Genomic DNA, 27611 nt, shown 5'->3' on the forward strand with positions numbered 1-27611 from the left:
CATAAAGCCAGGTGGGGAATGCTAACAACTACAGCCTTCGACTGCCCGCAGAAAGCACAAGCCCAAAGCTGGGGTCCCCTGCTGGGAGGGGAGAGAGATTGGCACGAGGCAGACACTAGTCACAACTCTTAAGCCACCTCTGGAAGTTTCTCAGATACTATGGAGATGGGCCCAGCGTAAGAACCTGACTGGAACAGAGTGTGACAACATCCGACCCGTGGCTGCAGCAGGCGATCAGACTCTGGGGCTCTGTGCACGTCTAGGAAAATTGGGTGAAGAGAGACAAGGGAGAGCTCTCGCTCAGACGTCCATCTGTCTGTCTACATCCCTCCCTTCCTCATCACTGTGGGGTATTTCTGAGAACACTAAACAATGAGATTCACTGAGAATGGAGCATTCCCAAGAACTCAGCCTCAGTTGCTCCATACCCTGCCCCCATCTGTCCACCACAGCAAACAGGGCACGTGGGGAAGGCTGGTCCCAGGCCCCCCTGCACCGAGGGCCCGCTGCACCCACCTCCCGAAAGCATCTGGGCGCACTTGCAGAGGCAGTTGTCGTTATCCGAGTCGCGGGTGCTGAAGTTGGTTCCCTGGAGGACCATCCCACTCTGCTGCCCAGCGGTGCCACTGTAGCCCTTCAGGGAGATCCTGGAGGACCAAAGCAGAGAGAGGGCGAGACAGGGGGCAGAAAGAGGAGAGGAGGAGGAAGAGGAGAAAATGAGGCAGAGCACGAGAATTACTTTTCAAACTCCTGTCAGTGTTTCCTGGGGTTTATTTAAGAAAACGTTCCCCTGTGTCCTTGCAAATAACAACGAGCAGAGGCAGATAAGGGAGCAATCCCATCCCAGAGTTTATCAGCAGTGCCGAGCGATCCAAATGCTCTAAACCCTCGCAGGCTCCAGCCGGCCGCCAGGTCGGGTGGTGCTGCCAGAGCTCATGAGCTAAGCTGGCTGGAAGGCCGGGGTGCTGTCTGCAGCAGCGCTGACAACTTGGTACCCCGCACTCGCCTGGGCTGGCACCGAGAGGGCCTCCCCACTTGTGGTCCTTCTGTCCTATACAGAGTCCCATGAGTCCTGCAGGGCTCAGTCCCGCAAGGTATTACGTGCTCTGGCCCCAGTCCAGCCAATCACTGAAGCACAGGAGCAGCTCCAACGGGACCACACGCTTTTTAAAGTGAAGCGTGTATTTTAGTGTCTTGCTGGGGCAGGGCCAGAGAGCAGGGCGCCTGGCAGGACTGAGGCCTGAAGATACTGTGATACGTTTAATGGTGCTTTTAATACTGGTCTCCTGGCCGACTTTCAGCCGAGATTATTGTGTTCTGCCTTGTGACTCCCTGCTCCTGCAGCTTCAGCTGGCTAGTTTTTACCTGTGATGTTAATGAACCGTTGGAGCACTTGACCAAGGGGGGTGGTGGAGTCTCTGTCCCTGGCAGCTGGGATGTGTTTCTGCAAGCTCTGCTCTGGGAGCGATTGTGGGGATGGTGCCTGGCCTGTGTTATGCAGGAGGGCAGAGGAGATGATCACAACGTCCCCTTCTGGCCTTGGAATTTAGGCATAGTCGTCTTCGCTCAGGGTTTCTGGGGTGGGGTTTGACGGTGGGCAAAGCAATCCCTCTGCATTCTGCATCGCTCAGCTGCCTTGCCCCCCGGCCTTTGACCCCTCTGGTGACCGGCGTTCTAGCATCGCCAAGCTTCGCTGTTCTAACGGGCAAGCTCAGGCGATTATCCTTGGCTGCTGAAGGGTTGCAGAAGTGGAGACAGCGTCCGTCACAGAGGAAGAGAGCTGATGGCCACATACAATCCCCCCAAACTGGCCCCCCCCGTTCTGTGTCTTTAGTCGATTGGAAAGTGCCTGAGCTGTGATCCGTGTACCCCGATGGAACCACCCATGGCCAGAGCTGCATAGCCTGGGGCCACACTATCCCTCCTTGCAGCTGGATATTACTGGGACAATTAAAGGCTTAGCTACCTGACTAGGAGTATGAGCTGCAGTTACACTAGGGAAGGTCAAATTTTGAGGGAGGTTAGGATCCAGTCAGGGCTCAGCTCTGAAGCAGGGATCCCCAGAACCAAACCATAGACCAGGAGGCCCTCTTCAGCAGGGTCTGGGCTAGCTGGATTTGTGTCTCATCTTCAGACTTACTGAAACTTTACTGTTCTGCTGGGGCCATTTTCATAATAGGGGGTTTGGAGAGAGGCAGCCAGGGGCTTGTCCTCAGTTTCCCCTAGACAGGGAGGGAAGAATGAGTCTCCCAGAGTTGGTCAGCTCCCCTCCAGGACCTTCAAAGGGCACCTGCTCTCTTTCTCACTTCGCTTTTCCCACAACACTTCAGTGAGAACCCACAAAGCCTCAGCACTGTATTGATGTATAAGCTGAGCTTTAAAGGTTGCCATTGTTCCATGACTTGATCACGGTTCCGGACACAGCAGCTGGATCCATCAGCTGTATTTCAGACCAAGTAGTGGAGCTTGATTTCTTGCTTTCGTTAGATTTTTTTGCAGTGAGGCCTCTTAGTTTTGCACAATCATTTCTTCTTTTTTGCGAGCGCAGTTACAACAGCTGCGTGCACAACTCTGAAATGCTGCTTATGCAAACAGTAGCTTATTGCTTGATCCTGTGAGGGGCTCAGAGCACTTCGACCTCCGTTGAAGCCCGTGGGAGTTTGAGGTACTCAGCACCTCACAGGAGTGCTCTGCACCTTGCAGGATTGAACTCTAAAACCCAGCTGTGCAAGTTGTGGCCACAATTACACCTGGAAAAGTACATGTGCAACTAAGTGCACGCCCAGCTCAGGCCTCGGTGTATGCAAAAAAGCAAGAAAAAGAAATCCTTTTTCCTAATGCAATTTTATGCATTTTTTTTCCTTCCAGAAAATTTATTTTGGCTTCCAAGAGGAGAAAAAAGGACAATGAAGCAACACTTATGACCACAAAGTTCACACCGAAAAATCACTGCAAAATTGCCACAAATTGACAAAATACCAGGAACGCACAAAATTTCATTCTGCAGGCCACTGTGATTCAGAGGCTGCTGAGATGAACAGCTTGGTAAAGAGGGTGAAATGCAAAACCCTAGAAACATCGCTCCCAATGTACTGGTTCCTTCCCCAGCTGCGCTGTCTAGCCCGGCCTCTTCCACAAACGTTGGGGGCCCACCAGCTGGTGCTGTGATTTTGGGTTCAGTAGGATTCACATCGATCGATTCACATGCATGGCACTGGGGGAGTTTACTTGTCTAAGTGGGGTTTGAAGAAAGACCCAAGGGAGCATTTCACTGGTCGGTCTATATCCCACCTGTAAAGATGACGCTCGCTGCCCAGCTGGAATGTCTCATAATGGGCGTAGGCTTGGTTTCCTTCCCAGTCCAGGAGCTCCACTCTCAGCGAGTAGGAAGCCTGGCTTGTCAGGAGATGCACAGCTTCGTTCCCCAGCCAGTACTCCCCGGCAGGGTCTCCAAAGCCCTGTGGAGGAGGAGAGCCAACGGTGGGGAGGATTTAGACTGTGTCCCTGGGCTATGCAATGTCCGTTATGGTCAGCAAAGGGAGGTGGCAAAACTCTATCAGCTTTAGAAATACCGGAGCAAATTCTGCCCTTGGTTACAGCCCTGCGTCCCGAGTGAAGCCACAGGGCTGCATGGGGGTAACAGGCGTGTTTATCTACCCCTGCTAATCCAGGATGGAGCTGGGAGAAATGTTTCAAATTTCAACGTTTTAATGAAATTTCCGAATTCAGGGGGGAAATGGGAAAACGTTGACATGTTTGCAAAATTCATCTCTGTCATCCTGTCTAGAGCCGGAGTCTTCTCTCTCCTGTTACCCTGGCAGCCAGCAATTTTCATTCACCTCTGCCCACCAGCTCTTCTCTGTCTGTCCCTGGGAGTCCTATCTCCAACACACCTCCCAACCCCCCGAGGTCTGTGGTCCTTTCCTGCTATAGCTCTGTGGACTCTAGACGGCAGATCCGTGAGACCTGACATGGGTTATGGAGCCTGTCCCCCTGCCGTCTGCAGAACTATGCCCTGCAACATCAGTCTCAGCTACTGTCTTGTGTCCTCTCCTTGTGCATGTGCTCAGTGGTGAGGCTGCTTTCCCGGGAGTTTATTGCATTGCCTAATTGGGTACCCTGTTAGGTTTTCTTCCCACTGGGTCTTTTCTTGCCTAAGCGGAAGGGAGCTCTTTAGTTCCACCCAGTGCATTCCTGATGTACAAGCGTCCCGTCTCTGCACGACCCACCCTCTGCCCCCAGGGTTGTCCGTGGGTCAGTTATTGAACAAGTCTGGGGGGAGGGGGCAGGAATGAGGTCAGACCTGTTTGTATTCTTTCCACTTCCTCTGGAAATTCATGCTGCCATTGGCTCGGCGCTGTATCACCGTCCACCCGCCTCTATCTGTCTCCATATCGCAGAACACCTGCAGAGGACGCAAACAGCCAGTGCTGCAGGGGAGGGATCCTGGGGTGGAGCGGCACAGACAGGTTGCACTGTGCAGGGAAGAAGTCAGGTCAACCCAGGTCTTGTGGCTACGGCGTGGTGGGAGCCAGCTCCCGTTGACAGGGTGTTTTGCAAGTCGGGACTGAGATGCATTGAGCAGACTTTGTGGGGACCAAGAAGTGGCATTGCTTTGGGAGAGCCCCACTACTGACACACGAGGGCTGGCATGGGAGAGGCATGAGGTGCATTGGCATGGCAGCAGGTAGGGAAGATTGGCAGACTTCCTTTGATAGGGCCCATCTTACTCGTTCTTGGGCGCTAAACTCCATTCAGTGCAAGGCCTGTGCCCTGTCCTGAGCCTGTCACTAACCTTCCTGGGTTCCGTCATGTTGGCGATGTGGAGGGTGTAAACCCCGCTGGCGTTAAACCCGGCTCGGCGGGTCTGAGCACAGTCCTGGGACACCTGCTCTTCCTTCGCGAGGGGAGCTGGTAAGGCAAACAAAAGCAGCAGTGAGCTGCAAGCATCCGTGATGGGTTCTGATCTCCGGGACTTAGGGTAAGGAACAGAGCGAGAGGGATTCTCTGTCTATTTCATGGCCTGAGCACAAGCCCAGGAGCTAGGAACACCCCAGATGGATCTTTTATTTGTATGTTAATAATTTGTCATCAATATTCTCTATTAATCGCCTTTTCAACGCCTCCCGGGCCCCTCTCAGTTACAACCCAAACCTTCTTCGTCACCATACAGCTGCTACAAGAGTAAAAACACCTTTAAAAAGAAGCAAGGGGCAAGATCCGACACAGGGGAAGGACGGGGTTAGAATACACAAGGAGCCGATGGCTTCATCCCCCATAGCCTTGCGCCCTGTGTAGCCATTTGCACTAGGGGAAAGATGCTTCCAAATCCGGCTGGCGGCATTTGACAGCACAAGGGGAATCAGGCCTCAGCCAGGTGCAACTGAAAACCAGCTTCAGGAAGAACGATTCAAAGGTGCTGTCTAAATGCAGGGAGGTCGAAGGTCAAGAGAAAGACCCTCCGCCCTGCGTTCCATAAGGTGCTATCCTCTGCTGCCCCACGACGCATCCGTGGGGTCTGGCTGGGAGGCCTCAGAGCTACAAGCAGATGCTGCCGTCCTAGCCTCCGTCTCCGTGCTTGCAGCAGGCAGACTCCGAGCTGCGTTCCTCTGCTGTGCCAACTCCTCGGCCAAGACAAGGGCTGGAGTCAGACTCTGTTCACTTTGAGCCTTAGGCACCCGACCCTCCCGTGGGAGCCGAGATAACGTGGAGCTATTTCTCTTGTAATGACTGGAAAATAGAAAGTGTAGTTTGATTGCCTGGCTCCATCTCAGGAAAAGTCAGTGTGCTTCAAAAATAAATAGGGTGAAATCTTAACAGCCCTTTCCCCGTAAAACCATCTTATTTACAATGATGGCATTAGCTTCTTGGCTGTGACTCCGTCAAAACACTGAAGCCCATTGGTGCAAGTTTTACTGACTCACTTCAAAGGGGGCAGGAGCTACAAGTGTCTCGGGGTTCGATCCTGCAAGATGCAGAGGGCCCTCAGCTCCTGCCATGGGCAGCAGGTGCTGAGTGTATGCAGGATCTCTCCGGGGTGCTGAGCATCGTGGAAGAGCAGGCTCTTGGAGACCAGATAAAAGAAGTGTCAAAGCAAGCGTGTTAGAAGGAATGTTCATGGCCTTAAATTGAGCGTGCTTACGTGATGCCAGAGTTAGGGAAAGGAGCCCTGGTGTAAGTGAGAATTGGGCCTCTGTATCTCCGAGCACTGTGGATTTGCTCTGGTTGGGCCCTGCAGCTTTGTTGCTCTTTTCTTCTTGGGTTAGATGTTTGTGGGTTCTAATTGATTATCTTTCTTTCTTTTGTGGTCTCTTTGTACGTCTGTGTGAGCACAATGTCTGTGCTACCTCGGGGTCACAGATCCCCAGACTAAGCCTTGAGGATTTAACGTGGGTGGGAAAGGGACTACACAGAACAAGGTGGCTTAGTGCAAAAACTTTTCACCCTTGGAATCTTGGGCACTGGATTGCTCTGTGGCGCTTGCGGACATATTTAAAGCAAACCCTGACGGTTCAGAGCAGTTTCCTGTCTGTCTGTCTAATCTAGCGATCGATTGATTGAAATCTATCGCACTTCTAATGTAACCCTACTATAGATTGACCAGCAGTAATTATTAGAGAGGGCCCCTAACTCTGGCGAAGTTGGGATCTAGATTCAGGTTTAAATCTGAGCATCTCAGCTTGGTTGCCCTGCTGTCATGGGATGGGCCAAAACCTTGGTCCCTGGCTTTCCCATCAGCCCCTGCCTGGCGTGCATTGTTCTGAGACCAGGCAGAAGGTGGTGCTGGACAGACGGAATGCCGAGGAAGGCAGGAGCAGTGGTAGCAGAGAGAGGACATTTTCCAGTTTTCTAACCCAGCTTCTCTGAACACCTACTGTCGCTAAGCAATGTGAATCGAGAGGTCTATCCATTATTTCTACTGGCACTCCGGGCACTGCTGTGAGGAAGATCACACTGCTGCTGCATGAACAGGGCGCTGGTCAGAGGAACATCACAGGGCGGGGGTCCAGCTAACACAGGACGCTAGTGTGGGGAAGTTTGCACTCTGTTATAGCTCCTACTGACAGGGAATGGGGCCGTTATCAGCGGGGAGTTCCAAGGAGCGTTAGTCGCCCACAGAATCCGGGACGTGCTCTCTTCTCCAGTCAGTGACACCCTGGCTGAAGGCCAGGAGGTCTGTGCAGCTCTGGCAAGCCCAGGGCTCTCCTGTGGGATGAGCTCACCTTTGCCCTGCGAGACCAGCTGGACCAGGCTCTGGACTGACTCGAGGAGCTGCAGCTGCTGCCGCTGAAGCGAGCTGGTGTTGCTGTTGGCAGCATGGAGGGACTTCTCCAGGTCCTCAATCGTGTGGCTCTGGTGGCTGACTAGGCGCTGCAGCTTCTCCTTCTCTGTGCGGATCCCTTCCAGCTCTGCCTGGTGCTTGGTCTCCATCTCCAGCACCCGGGTCTCTAGGATACTGCAAAGGGACAGGCCAAGAGAGGAAGGGTGAGGTGCTTGCCTGGGGGAATCTTCTCCCCCGGGGGACCGCACGAGCCACACAGCACCAAGGTTAACAGTCAGACAGCTGCTAGAGCCCACTGACATTCATAGGAGGCTTTTCACTGGCTTCAACGGATTTTGGCTCAGGCGGTTACTGAGGTTCTCTGTGTGGTTTGCAGGCCCCCCCAGAGGCTATGCTGGTCTTTCATGAGCATGACCGGGGGGGCTGCTTTATCCTGAGAGCTGGAGACAGTTCTTCGTCCCACGAAACCATTCCTGATCTCCCACTTAACTCAGTCAAGTGCCTCCCTCTTCCTAGATGCAAATCTTTCCACGGTAAAGCAGCCGAGAGAGAGCACTGAACTGAGCTTGTGCTACTAAAGAGAGCTCCCGAGCTCCATGGGTTGGGTGGACATGGAAATAGCCGCTGAACTTTCTCTAGCCCAGGCAAAAGCTCCAATGTCACATTTGTAAAATAGAGCATCCAGGAGTTAGTGCTCTGGCTTCCCAGAGCTATGTTGTCCATGCAAATAGAGATTTGCACCCTCAAAATCTGGTAGATGAGTGTCCAGCTAGCTAATAGGCATGGCTAAAGGTCCACTTGCGTGTGCGGTTTTTGCTGGTCATGTCAAAAAATGTGTCTCTAATCCTTGCTCATTAGCCTGTGCAGAGAACGATCACATATCATCCTATCTCACATCATGTTACCTGACTGACAAAGCAGCTGCAGGAAGTGAGCAGTCTTTAAAATGCCAGCAGAGTGAAAGGGCTAATATCTGACAGGGGAGTTGCTGTTGTAGCCCCAGATCACGGTCTGATTCACAGGGCTCCTGCCCCGAAATCTCTGCCTGCTGCTTTGACAATGGAAAGGTACCACCGAGGAGTAGTGGACAGACTAGCTCACGTGTATTAATCCGTCTTGGTGACTCATTTCATTTACGTCAGGATTCAAACTATTCAGATCAACCTGCCAGAGGCGATGAACAAAGTACAAAACCCTGGCCCGACAGGTCGTTTTCCGCAGGGTTCAGAATGGAGCAGCAGTGCAGCCCAGGGAGCTGGCCAGCATGTGGCTTGTTTAATAACATGCACAGTGGGTGCATTTTAGAAGTTCGTTCTGGTTTTAAAGCTATTCCCCATTCCTGTGATATTTGCTACCCTTAAAGCCGGGAATACGGCTAGAACCCACTCAGGCTGCCTCTGGGAATCCGTAAGAAGCTTCTGTCCTTCTGCCTGGCCTCGCCCTGCCCCGCTCTGGGATAGCTATTCTGTTCGGGGCAGTTTTTCAAAGGCCCAAAGGGCAGTGGGGCCCGACTCCCATTGGAAGTGCCTGGGAAATGCGTGCCTAACGCTCACTTATCTTGCAAATCTCCCCTCTAGTGATCTTGTTAGTGCCACCAGCCCCCCACTTCTCATCCGTGTTCATTGGTGATTCGGGCCAAGGGGACGATAGACCCACCTACGCCCAGCTCCAGGACAGGGATTAAGTCCTGACAACAGCTGGGCCTTTCTCATACGGAAAGGAGACAACAGTGACCCCCAGCTCTACCAGCTCTGGAGCTCGGTGGTTCTGGCAGGGACTCGGCGGCCGCAGCAGATGAAGATTAGACAGCTCCACCCAGGACGGCAAATGCTGAGTAGCCCCCTTTTAGCAGCCGCCCTGGCGCCGAGCCCACCCCGTGAGACTGTCCGGGAGCGAGCCAAGAGCAAACATTCCACAAACCCAAAGCCGAGAGCAGGGAGCGAGGCACATAACACGTGAAATCATTGCATTTTCCAGCCCGGGGGAAGCAAAGAAGCACTGACGTCACACGGGAGTCAGAACATGGGAGCATGTGGAGCACACAAGGTGCCACGGTGGGGCAGGACCCTGAGCAGGGGAAGAGGGATACAAACCAACAGGAACTGCATGAGGTACTGGGACCCGGTAGCCGTCTGGGGCAGGTTCCCACATGGTCCTGAAAATAATTGTAGCCTGACAGAGGTCACCATAAAATGTCAGCGTTTACCCCTGAGAGCTGCTGCTGATTAAAAGACCCTCCTTCCTCACCGTCCTTTTAAACATCTTAAAGACACAAGAGTCGGTCAAGGGAACCAAAGTGAAACCTCAGTGGCGCTGAGGCTGAGAACCATACTTGTTCATGTTCTGCAGCTTGTGAATTTCATTCGTCTGCAGCAGCAGCTGCTTCTCCAGCTTGTTGGTGGACAGGGAATTCTCCAGCAGCTGGATCTCGATTCGTGCGGTTTGGTTCAGAACCTTTCCGAGGAGCAGTTGGGAAGAATAATTAGTGGGATCCCTCTTCTATCTCCCAAATGCTCCCTCCCACTTTAACCTCCCCTGGTTTTTCAGCAGCGTTACCAGCCCCGGTATGATATTTCACCACTGATGCACTACACCAGCTCCAAGGGAAACCAGTTTAGATGGAGCATCCATTCAAGCCAATAGAATGTATTACCATGCATATTGGCTGCAGTGGAGGAGAGCGTATCCTGGTCTATCCAACACAACGGGCCATAGGAGTAATGGGGAGCAGAGGTTGATTGGATGAATTATGTGATCCCTGTTGGTCACGCTAGCCTAAAAACTTTGCACTCAAAACCCATGGTCTCTGCTTCTTTTACATGGACCACATCGGCTCCATGAGTGGGACTGTCAGAGCCCTGTGGGGGGCTTTGGGTGTTCCCTTCTCATTAATTTTCATGGGGATTGAGCAGCCAAATCCCTTTAGAAATCTCAGCCCACCCATAAGGCACGTGAGCCATGAGTTCTTTGTGACTGGTCTGCCCCACTGGCCATCCGAATCCTGCACGCTGCAGATGGGAGCCACGCGAAAGTCCTGGGAGCCACATGTAATGGCTTTCACTTCACCCCCACCCTTTATCTAAGCAGCTCAAAGCTCTTTACAAATGTGGCTGAACTAAGCCTTGCAACTCCTTTGGAAGACTGGGGAAATATCATCCCCCTTTTACAGGTAGGGAAACTGAGGCAAGAGGTGACGTGATCTGCCCAAGGACGATCACGCAGGGAGTCAGTGGGAGAGCTGGATTAGAACCCAGGCCCCGTGTCTCCCTCAGGGCAGCCATGTCTGTATCTGGTACGAGCTGTTTCCCAGAATGCTCCTGCTGTACCTGCGCTTCCACAACTGTCAGTTTCCTGCTCTGCTCCGCCGTTTGGTTCAAGAGGTTGGTACCGATCTCCAGCATGGCGGCTGTTTGGTTCTGAGCCACATTCTGCTGGATCCGGACCATCTCAGACTTCACATTCATCTGCACGTAGCTCTCCAGCTAGATCAGGGGAGGGAGGGGAAGCAGTCTGTTATTATTACATGGTATCAGAGCTCTCCTCATCCCCAGCCCAGCCTGCCACAGACACTCCCTCTCTTCATTCTATGGCAGCAATCACTCTGGTGAAATCACTCCCAGCCCCGTCTCCGGTGAAACACCTTCGACTCCCTGCCGTCCAGCTGGTGTTAAGCCAGCCCTGGTGTTACTGGTCAGAATGGTGGCTTTGGGAGGAGAGAACATGGGGCTGTTGCAAGCGTTTCACCCTGGCATAAACTCGCTTTGCCCTTTGATGTTTATCGGGAGGACAGTGTGTCCTGGCTGCAGCCTGGCCTACTGGCATGAGGAGGTCCCCTTGGAGAAATTAATCTCACCAAGATTCTCTGGCTTAGGAATTGTTGGAGACTTGCTGTGTCCTTAAAACCTCTCTCTCCCCGGCTCCCCTCACTAATCTGAGTGATGAAGAAGGGCCCCTTCTCTGCACTAACGAGGGAATGTGCACTTGTGATCACAGATCTATCCCCTTCCCGCCCGTGCTCACACTCTGCATTAGCCGGGTGACACGCTGGAAGGCTCTGCTCTTCCATGCCTTTGGAACATTGGTAACGGGGTTCGATGGATGCAGGATCAGATGTGCTGAGGGCCTGGGGCCGTCCCTGGCTTCATCTGGCACTGTGGGCACTTGGCACATCTGTAGCTCAGGCCCCCACAAACCAATGTGATGCATGTGTGTGACGATGTGACGCAGCAGGGAGGGGGGAGTGTTGACCTGGGAATGTGCCCTGGGGATGGGAGACCTGAGAGCCTGTCACCTGAGCCAGGAGGGGACAGGGGAGGTAACACCTCTGCCTAGGAATGTGAACAAAGGCTGCAGGAGAGAGCCTGCTGCGGGGGTTTAGTTTTCAGTTTGGGGCTGGGTGGAGGAACGCAGGGAACCCCAGGGCTGGGGTCTAAGCTCCCTGCTCCCCCAGAAGGACTTGACTGAGGGGTCCGGGTTGTACCCACAAGCTCTGTTTTGGACTGTGTTCCTGTTGTCCAATAAACCTTCTGTTTTACTGGCTGGCTGAGAGTCTCAGTGAATCCCAGGAAGAGGGGTGCAGGGCCTGGACTCCCCCACACTCCGTGACAATGTGAAACTCACGTGGGGCAGACCCTCCTCAGCCCAGCTCCACTGAAATCCACACAGCTGAGCTTATGCTGATTTACACTAGCTGGGGCCCCGGCCCAGCGTCGAGAAGCCTGTGGAAAACCAGAAGCACACCAGCAATGGCATTCTCCAGGAGATGTCAGATTCCCTGTGCTCTCCCTTGCCCCATCCTGGCATCGTGTGATGCTGGTGCAGAGTCCTGGCACTACTGCAGACTCACGGCACAGCATCCCTGCTTCTCGGGGCAGCTGGTGCCAGAGGCTCCCCGTCTCGAGTTGGGCAATACGGAAGCGTGAGTTGAAAACAAAAGTCCACTTATGCAAATGCATCCCCAGGGGTTCTTGGAAAGAGAGCTGGATCTGCGTTCACAAGACCTTGAGACCAAGGCCTGGGTAGCCACCTGCAGTGATTCTGGGCTCTCCGAAGCAGTTCATATTTGGCCCCCTGTAAATGATAGGCTTGCTTGGCCAGGCTGAGAGAGAGCTAAGCTCGCAGAGCTGCGCTGGGAAACAGGAACCCTAGAGCTGCAAAGGCCAGAAGACAGACAGAGCTCACCAAATGGACGATGTTTTAACTCTCATGATTTGGGGGCGGGGGACTGACTCATGATATTTGAACATTTGGGGTCTGCAATACGGAGGCACCGACTCTACCGAGGAAGGGCCACTGTCTCTTGCGGGCTGGGCAGGGATTTCAGCCCTCAAGGCTCCCGTGCTGCTCCATCAGCAGTCTCCACACCTGGATTTTTCAACGCCTTGAATTTATGGCCTTACCCTACACGTCTTGCTTGTTTCATTATTTTATCTTTTCAATACGGTCCCTGGAAGAAGGGTTTATTTCCAGGTTGTCTAATGATATTTCAGTGATTCCCCTTCCTCTCCCACCACCAAGTTTTTAAAAACAATTCAGCCTGCGTGTGAGAGAGAGAGAGAGAGAGAAAAGAGAGAGATCCAATTTTAAAGCACTGCTTCCTGCTGCAGGGGAATGGGTCTGCCTCACAGCAGGACTGCGCCGATCACTCAGGAATAGCGTGGACTGGCCTCCCGGCATGCCTCCGCATGCGTGTGTTAAACCAAATGTCTGCAGGTAGAGAGTGTTCCTGAAGAGAGCTGGGAGAACAGGGGGTCGCACAACATTAAAATAAAAGGCGGCTTCTCCAGGCACAGATGAGCAGAAGTTCCAGAATTTCACCTCCCACCCTTTTGTTTTTGTCTTTTGCTGACTGTGCCCAGCTCCGACAGGAACAACTCTGCTGGCTTAGTTCTGCGGAGATGCTCCCACTGGTGTTCACGGGTGTGGACAGAGAAGCAGCGTGGGCTAGTGGCTCGGGCACTGGCGTGGGACTCAGATCTGGGTTCTATCCTGGCTGACCTGGGACACGTCTCTTCCCCCTGTAGGTCCGTCTACACAGCCAGCAGTAAGGAGTCTTAGAGCCTGGGTCGACAGGCTCAGGCTACTGCACTAAAGACAGTGGCGTGGATGTTGCAGCTTGGGGTCTGGAGCCCCCCTCCCTCCCCGGGCTTCAGAGCCGTAACATTACACAGCTGGTGGTAGTGTGGGAGCCCAAGTCTGTCGACCCAGGCTCTGAGACTTGCTGTGTAGACGTACCGAATGGGTCTCTGCTGCACCACCCACACTTCATCCGCCTCGTGTATGTAGAGTCCGAGCTCTTTGCCGGCAAGGACTTGTCTCTTACTCAGTGTATGTACAACACCAGGGCGTAAATTCTCACCAAGTATTTCCCGGAGAGTCGGGGCTTCAGGCCGCGGGAGGCGCCAGGGTTCAGGCCTTCAGCCCGCGGGAGGCACCAGGATTTGGGGTTTCAGCCCCGCGGGAGGTGCCGAGGCTCTGGGCTTCTGCCCCACAGGGCATGCTGGGGCTCCATGGGTTTGAAAATATTTACTGGAGCTCTGCTCTGGACAAGCTGGCTGAATTTAAGCTCTATAGCACCTACCACAGTGGGGCCCAGATCTTGGTTGGGGCTGCTGGCCACTCCTGCAATACAAATGCGAACAACAATAATAATGCGTGGAGGGGCGTCAGTGAGAAGCCAGCCAAAGGGCTCACTGTGGCTGACGTTGAACCCAAGGGCCTCGATGACCTTTGCTGAAACATGGCGCACGGTAGACATGTGGAAGAGAAGTGCTTGCTAAGACCTTGGCTTTTGCACCCACTCAGGGCTCTGCTCCCTGGATCACCACGGTTTAAATGACCAGAAAACCAGCCAGGGCTAGACACACTCTTTATTTAAATATATGTTATTTAGGGCGAGGAGGTTGGTATATTTTATTTTTGTCTCCCTGCCAGCGGCGTGTGGAATGTTTTGTTTATGTTGCTTGTTCTCCTCCACTGGTGATCTGAGAACAAGAGAAGACAATTGTACAGCTGGAGCTCGGAGATGCAGTTCAGACTGTTCTCTCTGCTTTTCACCCTTTCATTTCCAGTTTGATCGGAAGTGCTGGATTTTGCCTTAAATTACCAAGGAGATTTTGGGGCTTTTTTTCAAGGAGATTCTCTGTAGGCGTTTGGAGGTGAGAGGGAGCCACCCAGCCGGGCCACCGTACACTTATTTACATTTTGGAAGACTGTAAGAAATGGGATTGACCCTCGGCTTTCCCATCTTCATTGCGCAATGTACCAGCGACCTCTTGGTAGAAACACTGATCACTCTGCCCTGGGCGATGAAGAGAAGATAGGAGAAGAAGTGGAAATGAGAAAAGGACACCTATGACATCAAAGTACTGGGAGCTGAGCTGACAGACAGGGGATGGTACAATCTCTCCCTGTCTACTGTTTAGTGATTCTTGGCTCTTAGACACCTGTGACAGGGTGGTGTTGGCAGCTCTAAACAGACCCCTTTTGGGATCCTGCAGCCTGGTCCCAACAGGCACAGCAGGCACAGCACCGGGTCTGGCTAGCATGGAAGGGAGCTGGGCAGTCTGACTGGTCTGGAAGGACAGCGGGGATCACGGTCACTTGCAGGGGGTGTAAGGAGTTAAGGAGGTAATCAGCTCACCAGCTGGGATAAAAGGCTGAGCCAGGAGCAGGGGGAGGCCCCTCTGCCCGGGCGTGGATCACCAGAGAGGACATGCTAGTAAAGACACTTCGGGAGAGGACCCGGCGGAGTGTGTGCTGTGAAATCACCAGGAGGACTGGCCCGCCAGGGTTTCCAGGGCTGGAGGGGAGTACTACACCCAGGGGTGCATTCGAAATGCCTGTCACTGGGGGTTTCAAAGTAGTCTAAGGGGATTAGGCACCCACGTTCCATTGAAATTCAATGAGATTTGGGGACCCAATTCCCTTGGGTTCCTTTCAAAAATCTCACTGACGTAGATACAGCAGATGTGGGATGTCAGTAGATAATGCACTGTCAGAACTGGCTGCTATGCAACAAGCGCCATCACTGTTAGTAATTATTTGTGATCTGTATTACGGTAGCACCGAGAGTCCTAAGCCAGGGATCAGGGCTCCGGGCTCCATTTTGCCGGGCGCTGTTAAGTCTAAAGAGAAAAAACAGACAAACCAATCTAGACACGACCAGGCGTAATCTGTGATACAGCTCAACGGGGAGAAGCTGCCGGTTACATTTCCCCAACCCTCTTGTCCTGTTCTTTAATCAAGCCAGCCCCACTCTTCTCTTCACTCCTCCCAGAGCATGTGCCCCAAGCAGGCCAAAGTGCCCTCCAGTCACCCTGCCCCCCTCAGGCGGGAGTTTTTCTGTCCCCGCCTCCCCCATCCGTTAAGCAGATGCAGAGTGGCAGACCCTCGCTATTGCGCTAGGATCCAGTGACACGCCATGGAGAGCTAGACTGAGCGAAGTCCCAGAGGGTTGCTCTGTTTTGCGGCATGCACACTGCAGCCCTGGTTCTGGTGCAGGGGAGAACAGCAACTCTCCAGGAGGGGAGCCACTGGCTTGCATCTCAGTGGTGACTGATCTATTTGGGGAAAATAAAACAAACAGAAATCGCTCTGGGAACAGCTGGGAAATGTCTTTTTTTAGCCACTCAAGATCAGGTGACACCAGCCCCGCAGGCATTGGATGGTCTTTGCCAATGTAAAATAAATATGTCAGTTCTCTAAAGTGACCCCTTGGCCTCACTGGACAGAAGATACTCAACACTTGCAGTGAAATCCAGGCCCCACGGAAGTCAGTGGCAACCCCCACATTGAGTCAATGGGGCCAGGGTTTCATCCGGGATATTTTGCTTTGTGTCTCAGTGAGGTGGGAGCAGTGGCAGGAGTCACGGCTGGCTGGGGGCTGAGAACATGGAAGGCGGAAATGGAAAGGCTCTGATTGGGCCAACGTCACAAACGCTGACACTAAATCTGGGCACCTGAATCCTCACCAAACAATGGCAGCTGGACGGAGAGACACAGAACTGAGTGTGGGGCCACCTGAGCTGTAGACCTGGCTTTGCTACGGATTTCCCGTGTGGCCCCGGGTGGGTCACTTAGCCATTTTGCTAAGACGGGGAAATAATGTTTACCTACTGCAGAAGGGGGTGTGGTGAAACTCATTCAATACATAACTACAAACCTCTTTGGGAAGACAAGTTCGTTTATTATCTGCATATGCAAATCAAGCAGCTAGCCACCTCAGACTCTATTTTGGAAACACGAACTCAGAGCTGACAAAACAGTCCGATCACCTCTGGATAGTGCAGGACATTCCGTACAGAACGTCTCCTCTTGTTCTTTCAAATCAACTTCCACCACCTTCCTTGGGAGACCATTCGACGAGCCAAGGGGTTGTCTAGACCAGGGAAACTGGCAATGGTGTTAGCAGCGTTGTTATATTTGGGCCGACCCCTAATGGGGAGACACGGCCCTGGGGCAATTGGAGTGTTTGCTGGTGTGACTTTTAACTAGATTGGTGTCCCTAGACCAGTGTGAATAAACCCAAGCTAGACAGCGCTAAGGCACCTCATTCCAGTTCATTTCGCTCTAGTTCAGTCATGTATAAACCGCTGGCGCTCGTCATGCTGAGCGCACACATGTGTATGTGTGTCATTCGGTGAATGGATGAAATATACATGTTTCCATGTGTGTTTGATGTGTTTCCATACATGTTCATCTCCATGTGAGTTTCGGAGTCATTCCCAGCTCTCTAGCTGGCTGTGGGCCGAGGAAGGGAGTGTGGAAAGTTCATATGCTGAATATTTGACCTGCTGTCTGTCTGTTGGCCAGCACTGTCACAGATCTCTTAATCCCCTTGTAAAGAAGCTCATTTACACTGAACAGCTGTACACGATCCAGCCAGGAACGAGGGTGCAGCCACATCTCTGATGCCTGCACAAGTCCTTTGTGGTGATCTTTTTAAAGCTGGGAAGAAGGTTGGAGTTTGTGCTACAAATAAAAATCCGATGTTACTTCCTCTTTCCTAATCCGTTGGGGAAATGCCTCTCCTGAATGCTTTCTATTCTTAGGAGGATTTCACATGAGGTTTCCATTCAAATGAATTCCAGGGTGCACATTTCGAGCAGGGACGTGATCAGAAGCGACACATCATACACAAAGTTACGAGGCCAAAGGGAAGGAAAAACCTGAAATGTGTTCGACCCAGCTGTGGTCACAGCTGGGAATTCTACCCTGGTGTGGAAGGAATCAGAGCTCATGAAAAAGGCAAAGGGAATTCTCTTGGGAGAGAGCCAGATTTGCAAAGTCACACAGACAGGATAGCCTGGGGGACTAGCAGGCTCAGGGTATTGTGATGGAATCTCCCATTGGTTCTGCAGAGCAGAGCTGTTGAGGGCAGTCAAGGCTCTGGAAGATGGGCTGGTCCTTTAGGTATCCTGAGCCCAGTCCCTGGATGGCTTTGAAAATCAGGCCCGAGAACGGAAACCTGACTTGGAGTTTAATAGGGAACCAGCCGTGTGAACCTCCTCCAAGGGTGAGATAAGTTCGGGAGCCCAGTCGTATTGCCGAGGATGCGACCAGCTGCCACATTCTGCAGCAGATGCAGCTCTTTCCAGGCGGATGCTTTAAAGCTAAGTTGCACAGCATTGCAATACCTAAGCCTGGCAGTAATGAACATGTGTCTGACTGAGACCTGGTCATCATCCCACAGGCCGGCATGAAATCTCCCAGCTAGCCACAAGACGGCAGAAAGCACGTGGCAGCCAATGTGATGGGAGAGCCCTGAGCCTAAAGGGACCCCTATGCTGCAGGATTCTTTGAAAACTTGGGGACAGATGACCTAGGCTAGAGGAGGTCTGGTGGCAGCAAACTCTTCTAAATATTCCCCTCTGCCTATTAGCATAAGCCTCCACTGTGCTTGGGTTTAGCTTCATCCAGCTCCTCCTCCTCCTCCTCATCCATGAGGGACGTCCGCTGGACACGGGAAAAGTTGGGTGCTGGTGGATCAGCCCTACTTTGTCCTGTTCACGCTTCTCATGGCAGAGATCAATTGAAAGTCGATGGGATTTATTTAGATCATCTTTGGGGCAGGGGCTGTGTTTGTGCAGCGCCTGGTGCCGCGGGGCCCGGAGCACTACGGCAATGCCAAAAATAAAGAATAGTAATCCTGGGAGTTAGGTGCCAAACTCCCATCTGTGCTTTAGAAAATTTCCCCTGGACTCGTTGAATGGGAGTTTCCCCGGGGCTCTGATCCTGCCTGTGTCATTGCAGTTTGATGGGTGAAGTGCAACATGTTTGGACCACAAGCCCTGCAGCGTAGTCAGCAGTCCCCTCCATCCTGGTAGAGTCTGGGCCAGATTTTAGAACCGCTCCTACCTGGTGACTCTGGGAGGCAGAGACTATGTTAATTAGTTTTCCAGCCAGATAGCTAGGAAGAATTACATGGTGCATCATAACCGAGATCTGTCCTTTCTCTGCTAGTAGGCTGAGTTCAGGTGCTCAAATAAACTCTCTGGACTTCTTGAGTCCTCAAAATTGGCCTGGGAATGACCATGAAAATGGGCCCTGGTGAGTCGCCCAGCACCAGCGAGAGAGTATCCTTGCTCGCAGTATTTCAACACTTCTGCCTCCAGCCCTGGCTGCAACCCGGGAGTGAAATCACAGAACTTTAATAGAGGGTTGTTTCTAGTTCAGGTCTGGAAATGGCCAAAAGCTGGGTGGCAGAAGATGGGGTCTTATTCTCCCAGAACCAGCCCTCCTGTCCACACCACTGACTCATTGTGTGATCTTGGGCAAAGTCACCCGGCCATCTCCTGTCCCTGTCCAGCCAGTGGGAAAAGGGAGGGACGCTAAGTGAACTCAGCTCCACTGGGGAAGGATTACCCCAAAGGAATAGATGGGACCAGTCAGGAGTTGGTAGCAGGCGCTAACTGGCACTTGCTGGAATGGAGAGGACAGGGCAGCTGCAGTGAGGGAAATATTCCTCTGTTTTGAGCCCTCTGCACTTGTTTTTACATGAAGAAATATTGCTGGCAGCCACCCCAGCTCTCTGCTTTGTTGGGCTGAAATATCCCTGTGCAAATATCCATTGCAGGAGGCGTTGGAATCCCGGGACGGGGGGAGCTTGGGGACATGAGCAAAGGGGTGTTTTGTTTTTGGAGAGGCTACTGAAATCCCAGAGCGATATTAACTCCGGCCACTGGGACGCCCTCTCGGACCGCTACTTTTGGACAGGCCTCCCCAGGCTGCATACGTTCTAAGGGGGAAGAAGCTTCCTATAGCCAGGGAGCAAAGAGAAGCCGGAGAACCATGTCTGGAAAACATTTAATGAAGCTGAATGATTTCTGGAGACAGTCCCTTCAACCACATCATTAATCTTGTTGCTTCACAGAGCAAGGGAGTTTTTGGTTTGGGGTTTTAAATAAACAGTTCTCTTAGCTGAAGTACAATAAGTCCACATGGAAAAAGCCAGTGGGGCAGAAACAATGGCCGATTTCAGAGTGGGGAGTTGGGGGAGACACTTGGCTTCTGCCCCGGTGCGATTTTGGGGGAGAGGGCAGCACACGTACTGGCTGGTGTCTATTGCAGGAATCTGGGGAATACCTACTCAGTGAAGGGCCAACAGCCCACAGGGATAACCTCTGACCCTGGGCACAGTTTGACGCTTCGCTCCAGGGAGGAGCTGGGGAACCAGAAATGGGTGTATGCCACCACTCCAGGTCTGCATGTCAAACTGCAGAACCAGCTCAGATGCTTTCGCAGAGGATGGAAACGACTCCTTGCTCTAAGCAGGCAGCTGTAGCCATAACCGGCTAACACAGTATGAGACTTGACTCAGTCTCATTCAGCTCTTGCTCTGCTGCAGGTTTTCCTGTACAAAGAAATCTCGAATAAAATCACAGAAGCAAAATGTTCCTGTTGGCACCCACTTCGCTGCTGTGTGCCTGCTGCAGGGGGTATGGGTGGGTATTCAGGATATTCAGGAACTCCATGTTGCGATGCATTAAAAGGCTCTTTCATGCAGATGCCAGAGGTGAGAAGACAGTAGAGAAACTGAGCCTGGAGAGTGAATTTCCATCCTATCCTTGCAGGCTAAGATCCCTGCCTTTGAAAGCCGCTGGGGCAAATTGGTGGGTCCATGCACCAAAGCTCAGGATTCTACACCGAATTCCTCTCCCTCACTGGGAGGAGCTGGGCCCTTTAGCTCAGGGCTGAGGTCTGCCGGCGAGATGGTGTTAAGAAAGCACCTCAGTGGAGGGTCAGAACTCTCTGCCTAGTCTATCAATAACGTTAAATCAATCCTGGCAAACCCCGGCACAGACATGGTGCCACCCTCACCGTGGTGGCCCCAGTAACCAAACGACCAGTGGGATTTTTGTAAAGCAGTCACTCTTGGAAGCAGAAAAACGAGGAAGAATGTGGAACAGAGGGACAAAGCTGGGGGCTTCTCAGGATTTCCTCAGCATGAACCTGAAACCTGACATAGGTGGCTGTCCTGGGCAGTGTAATTCCTGCCTGAGAGAGACGTAACATCTGCCCCTGAGCATCACCGGGCATTTCCCAAGCCACCAGAGCCGGAGAGGATCAGCTGCATCAGAATTTCAGAGCCTCTCACTGATTTACAGCTGGCTGCAGAGAAGCCAGGGAGAGTGCAAAAGTGTAGGACCGCGTTATCAGAACCTCCCTGGAGGCTTTGTCCACTCAAGCCAAAAAGATCTACTATGCTTTGCCTGGATGTCAGGCACTGTTTGTGCTGAGCTGGGCAGCAGGAAATTCTCACCAAGATACTGTTGGGTAAGTAGGAGACACGAACCCCTCCCCATAATGCTGCCTGCCACCTGTGTAACCGCTTAAGAAGCAAGGCCATGGACAGGAATTCATTTCAAAGGAATTACTGGTGGGGGAAGGTGCAATTCGGTGTCAGAGGAGCTAGATCTGGCCTTGTACCAGTTCTGCTGGCCTTGGAAGAGGCCAGACGATGTGTGTGTGTATTGTCCATGACTGGTTGGTTGCCTACATTGCTATAAAAAGAACAGGAGGACTTGTGGCACCTTAGAGACTAACGAATTTATTAGACCACAAGCTCTCGTGGGCTACAGCCCACTTCATCGGATGCACAGAATGGAACATACAGTAAGAAGATCTATATATACATACCGACAAGGTGGAAGTTGCCATACAAACTGTGAGAGGCTAATTAGTTAAGATGAGCTATTATCAGCAGGAGAAGAAAACTTTTGTCGTGATAATCAAGGTGGCCCATTTGGACAGTTGACAAGAAGGTGTGAGGAGACTTAACATGGGGAAATATACACAGCTGCTTCTCTGAAACCTACATTTCTGTGACTCTCCACTCTAGGATAAGAAGCAATCCGTGGTCTCTGCGCTCCTTACTGCTAGTGGAACAGTCCAATTGCAAGAGCAGATTATAATGCATCTCTGTCCAAATGGCTGGACTTAGCCAGTGTGCATAAATCCCACCAACTGGGAAAGCCTGTCTGAAACACCCCCCAAAACTAGCCCAATGGAGTTTGTGTTCTACTACACAAGGGTCATCTAGTCATGTAGTCTAACCCTCTGATTGCATCAGAGCGTTCTCTTCTCTTCTCTTCTCTTCTCTTCTCTTCTCTTCTCTTCTCTTCTCTTCTCTTCTCTTGCTCCAGTCTGACTTTGTTTAGGCTGCGGTGAGTTAATGCACAGTGTCATTGCCAATCAAAGCTGGGTGAGGTGGGTGGGCACCAGCTGAAGAGTGCAGAGAAGTCTCATATGGAGAAGCGTCTGTCTACTTTCAGCAAGCTGCTCTCATATGAGTAATGGCAGCTCTTCTGTTCCCAGTGCTCCATGGGGCATGGTTCCTGGTGCAGAGGGAATATTTCCTTCACTTTCTATAGGTTCCTTGTAAGAGAATCTTTTATAGAAATTTCCCCTTTCCTGCAAAGGGCTCCTTTCCTTCCTGAAACCCACCACAGATGGCTCATGTGTTGTCATGTCAAACTGCTTTCCCTCTGCATGTGAGAAGGGTCACAGGCAAGATTAGTGACCAAGGGACCAGCAGTGATGGAGAAAGGAGCAGATAAGAAAAAGGAAAAATAGTGAATTAATCCAAGAGTCTCAGGTGCATGACAACAGGATCTTTGTGTCTTAGGTCATCTGCTCCTATTGATCCTTCCCAAGTGAGGTCATCACAGCTGGTTATAGTCAGAATAATTTTGATGTCACAAACCAAGGGTTATGAATGTAGGATCTCAAGCAGATTCTAGAACATCACTCACCCGGTGAAAGAGTAGAGCAAAAGGTGTAAGGGAACTGACCTGGGTGGAAGGAAACAACTTGTGCAGCAAATGGTCTAGATTGGAAAGGGAAGTAGCATCCCAGACAAGCTTAATGGCTTAGCTGCCTCTGATACAATACCAAGTGTGGTGGGCAAAGGGAATGATACAACGGGCCCAGATCCAGGCTGTTTATACCCAACCCAGGGTAAAAATCAGCACGGAACTGCCACGATATAACAATGAAACACACTGATCACAATGAGTTAGAAAAGCCAAAGGATGGAGCGAAGTGCGAAGACCATCAGACGGCAGGTCTGAGCATTATGATACTGCAGGGTTTATGTGCAAGGCAAACAACACAGAGAGAAGGGAGTGCGGGGAGGAGGGAGGTGTCACCCAGCCCAGGAAGGCTTCACAGAGGAAGTGGTCTTGCAGGTGGGGACTGGAAGGGGAACAAAGATGGGTGCTTGGCAGGTGGAGAGTGGAAGGGGAAGTTAGAGAAAACTGGCTTTTGATTATCATGATTATTACTTATCAATGCTATGAATTAGGTTCATGGAAGGTAGGTCCATCAATAGCTATTAGCCAAGATGGTCAGAGATGCAACCCCATGCTCTGGGTGTCCCTAAACCTCCAAACGCCAGAAGCTGGGACTGGACAACAGGGGCTAAATCACTTGAAATTGTCCTGGTCTGTTCATTCCCTCCGATGCATTTGGCACTGTTCTACTGGGCGAGGTGGACAATTGGTCTGCCCCAGTATGGCAGCTCTTATGGTTTTATGTTCTTATGAATCTGCTTGGTGCTTAATTTTCCAGATTACAATTTAGATGGATACTTCAGAAGTTGTGCCTATAGCACCCAAAGAGTTACGGGAGCTGGGTACACGTCGCTGAACGAAGCGCTCCCCACCACGAGAAAGTGTGACTCAGAGTTAGTTTCGTGCTAGCAGGTTGCTGCGTGTGCACTGGGGAGCGGTACCTAGAAGTTGTTGTTTACTCTTTTTAGAGCTCGGATTGGTGCCGCGGTTGCTGAACTCGAGCTACTGGTTCCACCAGCTCTTCTTGTGTAAATCAGGAGTAACTCCTTCCCAAGTCCCTGAGCGTACAGGACACCAGAATCTGTCCTTAGGCTTGAGGGTTGGGCTGCAGTCAAGGCAGACTTTGGAGTCCAAGCACAAGCTCTGCCAAGATTCAGAACCTCAGAGAGAATTGCTGCTGGCCAGCCAAGAAACCAGACAATAAGCAGGGAAGGCCAAGAGGGAATGTGGGACAACGAAGTTCTCCACCAGGATTCAGCGGAGCTGAAAGGGCTGAGACAGCTGCAGGGTCAGAGACAGGGCCGAACTGGAAATGCACAAAAGCTGCAAAGATGGGACAGGATGGTGCTGAGTGAGTTCCCTTGCTTGGCAGCTCTTGGGCCCCATTCTCCAGCCTGTTGCCCGAGTGGAGAACCTGGAGTGGTTTGTCTTTCACTTGCCTTGAAGCAACAAACTAGGCTGAGATATCGTGGCTGGTGCCTCTGCAAATGCTTCCATGTCCTTTGCTGAAATGTGCTTGGTCATTTTGTACAGCTAAGTGACTGGACCCCAGAGGAGCAGGATGCTTCCCCTCTTCCAGGGTGGAATGACATTCGTGCTGTATTGGCACTAAGGAGTCCAGTACAAAAGGCCTAACTGTGAGCTAGTGGGGACAGGGGGCATAGGGAAGAGTATCCAGTGCTGTAGATTGGACCCTGAGTCTGAAACCGGGACTGTCCACAGTACAAGTGTGGGGCGGGGTGGGGGAGAAGGGACTCTTCTGCACTGATGAACAGAGCTGGGGTAGGAAGAGGAAAGGAAGTGCTGGGAATCCTTGGCCTCTTGATTATTAAAATAGACTGTCCCCCCTCCCCCACCCCTTCCTTTCCTTGTGCACTAAATTGATCCTGTTTCTGGGAGAGAAATGGAAGAGGCAGAGAGGCTCATTCAATACCCCTGGCAGGGCTGAGCTGGAGTGGTGCACAGAGGGCAAAAAGCTCCATAGGACCATCGGTGTGTGTCCCATAGGGCAGGGCAGGGCAAGGACTAGCTGTAGGAATTCCTATCTTTGTTCCACTTAAATTACCCTTACACGGTGGTTGTTTCTCTCGGTCCTCTACGAAGCAGCTGGAAATAGATCCTGGTGCCAAGTCCCTTCTGTGAAGACACCAGATGGGCCTGGGCCCAGCACCTGTGCCCATTCTGCTGCTTCTTCCATGCAGCGTGCCTGGGAGCTCCTGCCCGCTCTGGGCAAGAGACCCGGCTTTAGCCCCCAGGCTTCAAGGATCCCGGTTCGAATCCCCACCGTGGTATGACCCAGCATGCTCACACAAGTCCAGCCACCAGATGCGGGGGACTCTGCTAATTGGTTACATCTGTTCCAGTGTTTGGCCACCAGCTGACAGACGCAGCAAGTGGTGACAAGGATGGGAGCGGCTCCCATGTGCTGTTCCCAGAAGGGGAGGAAATGGGAAGATAAGCAAAGTGTGGCTCCCAGCTGAGCCAGGCCCAGTGCGGCTCCTCCAGGCCTAGCCAGCTCAGCGGTGGTGCGGGAAGCAGCCCTGTGCCTCTGGCCATCGCTCGACAGGTTCTGCTGAGGGGATGAGACAGCCCTCCACTGGCCAGTAGGGGACACCCAACAGCCAGGACATGGCTCTGGGCTGGGAGCTTTGCTTCAGAGTGTTGTTCTGAGTCACTTCGGGCCTCGGTTCAGTGTCACGCCCCAGGTCTAGCAGCCTCGAGGCCTGCTCTGAGCACCCTGCTGCTGGCCCCGGAGCCCAGCACTCTCCCACTAAAGCTACTTAGGGACCTGAGAGCTCCTTCTGGCCGAGTCCCCTTCCTGCTCCTCTCTGGCTGATGGACGCTGTGCAGGAACTGGGCAAGCTGCAGGCTTTTCTCCCTCTCTCTGCAGTGCCCCGATAGCCATTAATCACACAGCCTCCTGCTGGGGTGCACGCCCTGCTCCTAGCCCCAATCCCTCCACTACATGTTTTTGTTTGAACTAAAATTAATTTCTCCCGCGCTGAAAATAGTCAGATGGGAAGGAAGGCCCAGCTGCTCCAACTGCAGATAAAGCAAGAATAACAAACCCAGCACATCCAGCACCATTGAGAGGGCAGTGTTGTGTTATTTCTGGTGATGTCAAGCATTCCTGGGGCTCTCAGAGCTGGGCCGGGACCCGGTGAAGTTAACCTTGGAGGAGAAGGATGCTGTAGCTAGATGCCTAAGAAGAAGGAGGCAGAGGCCCTAATGAGGAGACAGTGTCTGCCTCTAGGGACTCTATAGGGATCTGGAGTTTAATTCAAAAGAGAGAACAAGGGAGAAGGTAAATCCAGCAGTGGAAGAGAGGAAGGGGGACGGGCTTTTTCTCAGCCACCCTTTCATTCCCAGCACCTCCTCCTCTCACCTGTTCTTGTCTCTTCCTATTTCCCCTTATCGTGGGCGCCTGCACCATCCCTTTCTCCCTCCATTAGCAGCAGCCGTGGGACATGACACCTTTCAGAGGTTGCAAGAAGTGCCCGCGCTAATCAGGTGCATTGTGCAGCCCGGTTTCAGGCGATTCAGGCAGGAACTGTGTCTCTGCGCTCTAGGGCTCTGCGAAGGGCACCCAGCAGAATGAGGTTCTCAGTAAATTGCAATGCAGTCGAGGGTCAAAGGGCAGGTGACACCCCGATTAGAGCCCTGTTTATCAGCCAGCTCATTTCTAGGTCTGCTTAGTTCCCCAGGAGTCTGAGTGCTTCCAGCATAGATGGACCAAAGTCAAGGTTATGTTTAAACTAGGGCAGACTCAGCCCTTTATCCTTCCAGGGCAGGTGCTGTTTTTTCTCTTGAAAACAGAGATCCTGAAGATCCCCTGGGGCACTCTTTGTAACAGCTGAGGTTTGCCCCAGTGTCCTTCACCAAAATGGCCTCTTTCTGTGCTGTGGTGCTGTGTGCTGGCTGGCAATCTCCACCCCAGAGGTGGTCACATGACGGCACTTAGGCATCTCCGTAAAAAGGCCAAGAAACATTATCAAAAATATTCGGCTGCTGGGTCCTTACTTAGGCATCTAGGCAGGTGCCCTGATTTGCCAGGGTGCTGAGCACGCCCCGTAGCACCGCAGGCCTCAGCATGGATGGAGGAGCCTAACTCTGGACATTTATTTTTGAAAACCCTGCTCAAAACGTGAGGCACACACTTGCATGCCTAGGCTGAGATCTGCAAGGCTGACCGGAGTCACACAAAACTCATTAATGGCGACGGGAGCTGTATGGCTGAAACTCTTAGTCAGTTTTGAAAATCTCACCCTTGGTCCCCCTGCGTGCGGCTGTTGGACTTGTGCGCGCCATCGGGAAGTTGCACACACAGGTTTAGTTGGGTGTGTTTTCACGTGCAGCTCCCCAGTTGGGGCATACAGTCACAGTAACTGGGCATGTGCAGGTTAGGTCATGTGTATGCCTTGTGCACCTGCACGCCGAAAGCTTTTGAGAATCGCCACTTAAAATACAAAGAGCTCTGAAATCTCACTTGGCCTTTAGAAAATGTTGTGTCTTTTGCTTTTTACACAATAACACCACAAAGGTACCGCAAGGGGTCCAAATAACTGTGTTTACTAAATACACACAACACACAACTGCATAGACACTCTGCTGCTCTAGTTGGTCTTTGGCCCGCAGAACACCGTGAGCACCACCAGAGGGTTCACACGCTATTTAAAAGAACACAACTCTATTCCTACGCACTGTAGAAAACAATAAAGAAAGAAAGTGGTCCTTCTTCCCATGCCGTGCACAGCTGAATGTGCCTTGAATCTCGTGGTTTGGGCACCCCCCTCACCCACGCTAAGGGTGTCCGTCACTAGTGCCTTTGCACGCACGCTGCAGGCGCAGAATGCCAGATCCCCCCTCCTGAGACCTGAACCTGCATGACAGCAGCCGAAGGGGCCTACGAGCCAAAGCGTGCCTTGAACTTTCTGGCTTACTGGCAGATGCAGTGCGTGTTTTGTTTTCAATTCTTTCATAAACCCAGTGCCGCCTTTTACCCGCAGTTTGTTTATTCAGGCCTTGAATCCAATCAA

General features: G+C 52.2%; 1 protein-coding gene across 1 annotated transcript in view; it reads right to left on the minus strand.

The window, feature by feature from the left end:
- Window positions 1–27611, minus strand: part of ANGPT4 (angiopoietin 4) — a 47645-nt gene that overhangs the window by 7533 nt on the left and 12501 nt on the right. The window contains exons 2-8 of the mRNA XM_074969644.1: window positions 10609–10764; window positions 9615–9736; window positions 7224–7456; window positions 4796–4911; window positions 4304–4405; window positions 3292–3458; window positions 517–647 (exon numbers count right to left, since the gene is read on the minus strand). Of these exons, the coding sequence (XP_074825745.1) occupies window positions 517–647; window positions 3292–3458; window positions 4304–4405; window positions 4796–4911; window positions 7224–7456; window positions 9615–9736; window positions 10609–10764 (1027 nt within the window). The remainder of the gene's footprint in view (window positions 1–516; window positions 648–3291; window positions 3459–4303; window positions 4406–4795; window positions 4912–7223; window positions 7457–9614; window positions 9737–10608; window positions 10765–27611) is intronic.

Source organism: Natator depressus, chromosome 13, assembly GCF_965152275.1.
Source record: "Natator depressus isolate rNatDep1 chromosome 13, rNatDep2.hap1, whole genome shotgun sequence".
NCBI lineage: Eukaryota > Metazoa > Chordata > Testudines > Cheloniidae > Natator > Natator depressus.